General features: G+C 28.1%; 1 protein-coding gene across 1 annotated transcript in view; it reads left to right on the forward strand.

Annotated features, from left to right (window-relative positions):
• Positions 1-3583, forward strand: part of LOC107606437 (indole-3-acetate O-methyltransferase 1) — a 4957-nt gene that overhangs the window by 438 nt on the left and 936 nt on the right. The window contains exons 2-3 of the mRNA XM_016308502.2: positions 316-753; positions 2246-2521. Coding sequence (XP_016163988.1) covers positions 316-753; positions 2246-2521 — 714 coding nt within the window. The remainder of the gene's footprint in view (positions 1-315; positions 754-2245; positions 2522-3583) is intronic.

Raw genomic sequence — 3583 nt, forward strand, 5'->3', positions numbered from 1 at the left:
ATTAATGCGTTTTGTAGTGATAATTTATATTTTTTATAGAATAAAACAACAAATAAACTTTTAAAGATTTATACTTCGAATAAATTAGTTGCTTACAAAAATACTAATAAAATCTTTTAGCATAGTTAATTTCTTCAAATTAACTCTTGTGATTAGAATAAAATATTTTAATTTAAATTAATTTATCCACGTCTGCTCTCGCTCTCGTATAAGATTTTATTTATACTTTTTTTTTTACTTTAGAAATTAATCTGTCCGAAATATAAATTTTCAGCGACTTTATTATTCATGACTTAAATATTTTTATATATGCAGGCAATGCATGCCAAGTCTATGCTTCACCTGTTGAAGGAAACCCTAGATAGAGTTCAGCTTCATGGTTGTTCCGATGATAATGAAATCCCATTTGTGGTGGTGGATTTGGGTTGTTCATGTGGCAACAACACCATTAACGTTGTTGATGTCATCATAAAGCACATAATCAAGCGCTATGAGGCTTTAGGGTTCAATCCACCTGAATTTTCAGCTTTCTTCTCTGACCTTCCTAGTAATGACTTCAACACACTCTTCCAGCTTCTTCCGCCGCATCTTTCTAATGATAACGGCGGAGTTAGCATGGAAGAGTGTCTTGCTGCCAACAACCACCGCTCGTACTTTGCGGCCGGAGTCCCCGGTTCTTTCTATCGGAGACTTTTTCCGGCGAGATCTGTTGATGTTTTTCACTCGGCCTTTTCTTTGCATTGGTTGTCTCAGGTGAGCCATGTCCTATCTTTTTTTTTTCTTCTTTTTTTTTAGATTCTATTTTTATTTTATTTCAGTTCATTCTTGGGAACTTGCAAATAACTTTGTGTTCATATGTGTAACTTGAAATTATTAAAGTATTAATTAGAGATTACTAAATTTGTTAATTGTAAGTGATTATTATGATTTGATGATCTAATTTAGTCATCATATATATGTAATACAAAAACGCTATCATATATATACGGTTTAATTACTCTATTGGTCTCTATAGTTTCGTAAAATTTTTAATTAGGTCTTTATACTTTTTTTCTTTTTAATTGAGTCTCTGCACTAAATTTTTTTTTTCAATTAAGTCCTTCTTAGTAGTAATTGGCTTAATTTTATAGGACCCAACTAAAAAAAATAAATAAATTGGTATAGGGACCTAAATAAAAGAAAAAAAAAGTGTAGGGACCAATTAAAAGAAAAATTTTGGTGCAATGACTCAATTAAAAGGAAAAAAAGTATAAGGACCTAATTGAAAATTTCGCGAAACTATAGGGACCAACAGAGTAATTAAACTTATATATACACATAAAAATTAGTTATTATGTATTTATATATAAATTTATTTAAATTATTTTTTACCTGTATTTTATATTTAATTTTAATATGTATTCTATAAAAATAGTTGATTTAGTGGCTAATAATTTTTTAATATATATATAACTTTTTGTATATATTTATTTTACGACAAAGATAAAAAAAAATTTAGAAGTTATATTTTATTAATATGGGAATTAACTTATAATTAGATAATTATGTATAAGTTGTTACACTAAAGCTATTTAAAAATTGAAATCTAAATTATTATTACTATTAGTATACAAAAGAATGATCATAGAATTCAAATCACATCCAATGACTTTTGTTTCCTTCATCATTCTATAGCCCTTGATCTTTTTTTATAAACCTTTCGGTTAGAGTTCAAACTTTTAAGTTCTTGGAAACTTTTGGTGAAAATGTCCATGATTACTTTAATGAATTTGCTAAACACCTTTTAATCAATTTCAACTGATCATGACTTTCTTAGCTTGTTGTCTTATGATTCACACTATATAGTCTATATGGTTCTATATATGCTGTGATAAATTTTTTACACTAAAATATTTTCGGCGAAGAAACCATCAGTACTTCTATCATTTCCTCTGTTTCGCCCGTTTGATCTGTGCTGTCCTTTATCCACCTATAGGGAATACACCTGTTGCAATGCAAAGGAAAGCTTAACCATAAGAATCTCTTGCAAATCTCACAAAATTTCTTCTTCTCACAATATATTGAAACTCTATAGAAAAGATACTAAAACTGCTCAATATTTGTTTATTGCTTGTGAAACAGCAATGTTAGAGAGATAAAATAAGGTAAGTTATGGTTAATTTGTAAAGTAGTTTACGTAACGTTATATTAGTAAAAATAATTATTTTTTATATTAATTACGTGAATAATTATCTAAAATGTGAAGGTGCCAGAATGTGTGGTTGAGAAAAGGTCAAGTGCATATAACAAAGGAAGGGTATTTATCCATGGAGCAAATGAAAGCACAGCAAATGCATACAAGAAACAATTCCAAAGAGACTTGGCAGGGTTTTTGAGTGCAAGATGTGTGGAGATGAAGAGAGGTGGGTCCATGTTCTTGGTCTGCTTGGGAAGAACTTCTGTGGACCCCACTGACCAAGGTGGTGCTGGCCTTCTCTTTGGGACCCACTTTCAGGATGCTTGGGATGATCTTGTCCATGAGGTATTTTCATATATAAATCACTTCACATTTAAAAAAAAAAAAATTATTTATATATTAAAATTTATTATTAAAATTAATTATTATATATTTTTAATAAATATTTTATATTTTATACTAATAACTAATTTACCATAACATTGACTGTACAATAATATAGATTTTCAAGACTTTCTCTAAATTAAATTAAATTTCTCTACCTCACATGCATATATTACATTAATGCTCTCATAATTAATTATTACTAAAGAATAAATTAAAGATAATTAAAGGTAAAAATATTTTTCAAAACATCGTTAATCTAATCAAACAATATAATATATACTATTTATCAACAAACTTAAACACAATGTATATAGACTATGAAAAGAACACAAAAAATGTTCTCAAGTATTGAAGCCATCATCACAATATAACTTATTATGAAGTTTCACAATTGCTGCTGCCATGTTTATTTAAAACAAATTGACAATCCCAGCCGTTGGTTTACCATTCCAAAAATTGATCTCTAGCCGTCAATTTATTTGATGATGATGTCGGCAGAAATAATAATGAATTTTCCGGCTGGCAAAGTGGTCCATAATAATTTTGACCACTAATTTAATTCGTTAAATAAGGTTATTAAAACATCAACAAATTAAACACATAAAAATAAAATCATTATATCACACAAAATGGAGTTGCATTTGCATTCTTTGTATCAAATTTTCATCTAATGATTGTAGCTCTGTAATTGTGGGACCAAACAATAGCTTTGATCTTTGAACATAGTCAAAGGCATGTGTACTTAGCTTTTGAATGTAATTTATCTTCAACCATGAATCATACACATACATCCAAACAAAAGTGTTACTGTATATTCAATTAATAAGTACAGAATATAAGCAACACTTTTACTGTTCTACATAAAGATGTGTTGAGCATTCATTGTGGGGGAAAAAGAAAAAGAAAAAAAAAGGATAAAACATGTCATATATTTCAAATAATATCACTTACTAAAAAGAGATAGAATTCAATAGTTTTAAAATATTTTTTATGTAAATTTTTACTAATATTTCGATGTTT

This window comes from Arachis ipaensis, chromosome B07 (genome assembly GCF_000816755.2).
Source record: "Arachis ipaensis cultivar K30076 chromosome B07, Araip1.1, whole genome shotgun sequence".
Classification (NCBI taxonomy): domain Eukaryota; kingdom Viridiplantae; phylum Streptophyta; class Magnoliopsida; order Fabales; family Fabaceae; genus Arachis; species Arachis ipaensis.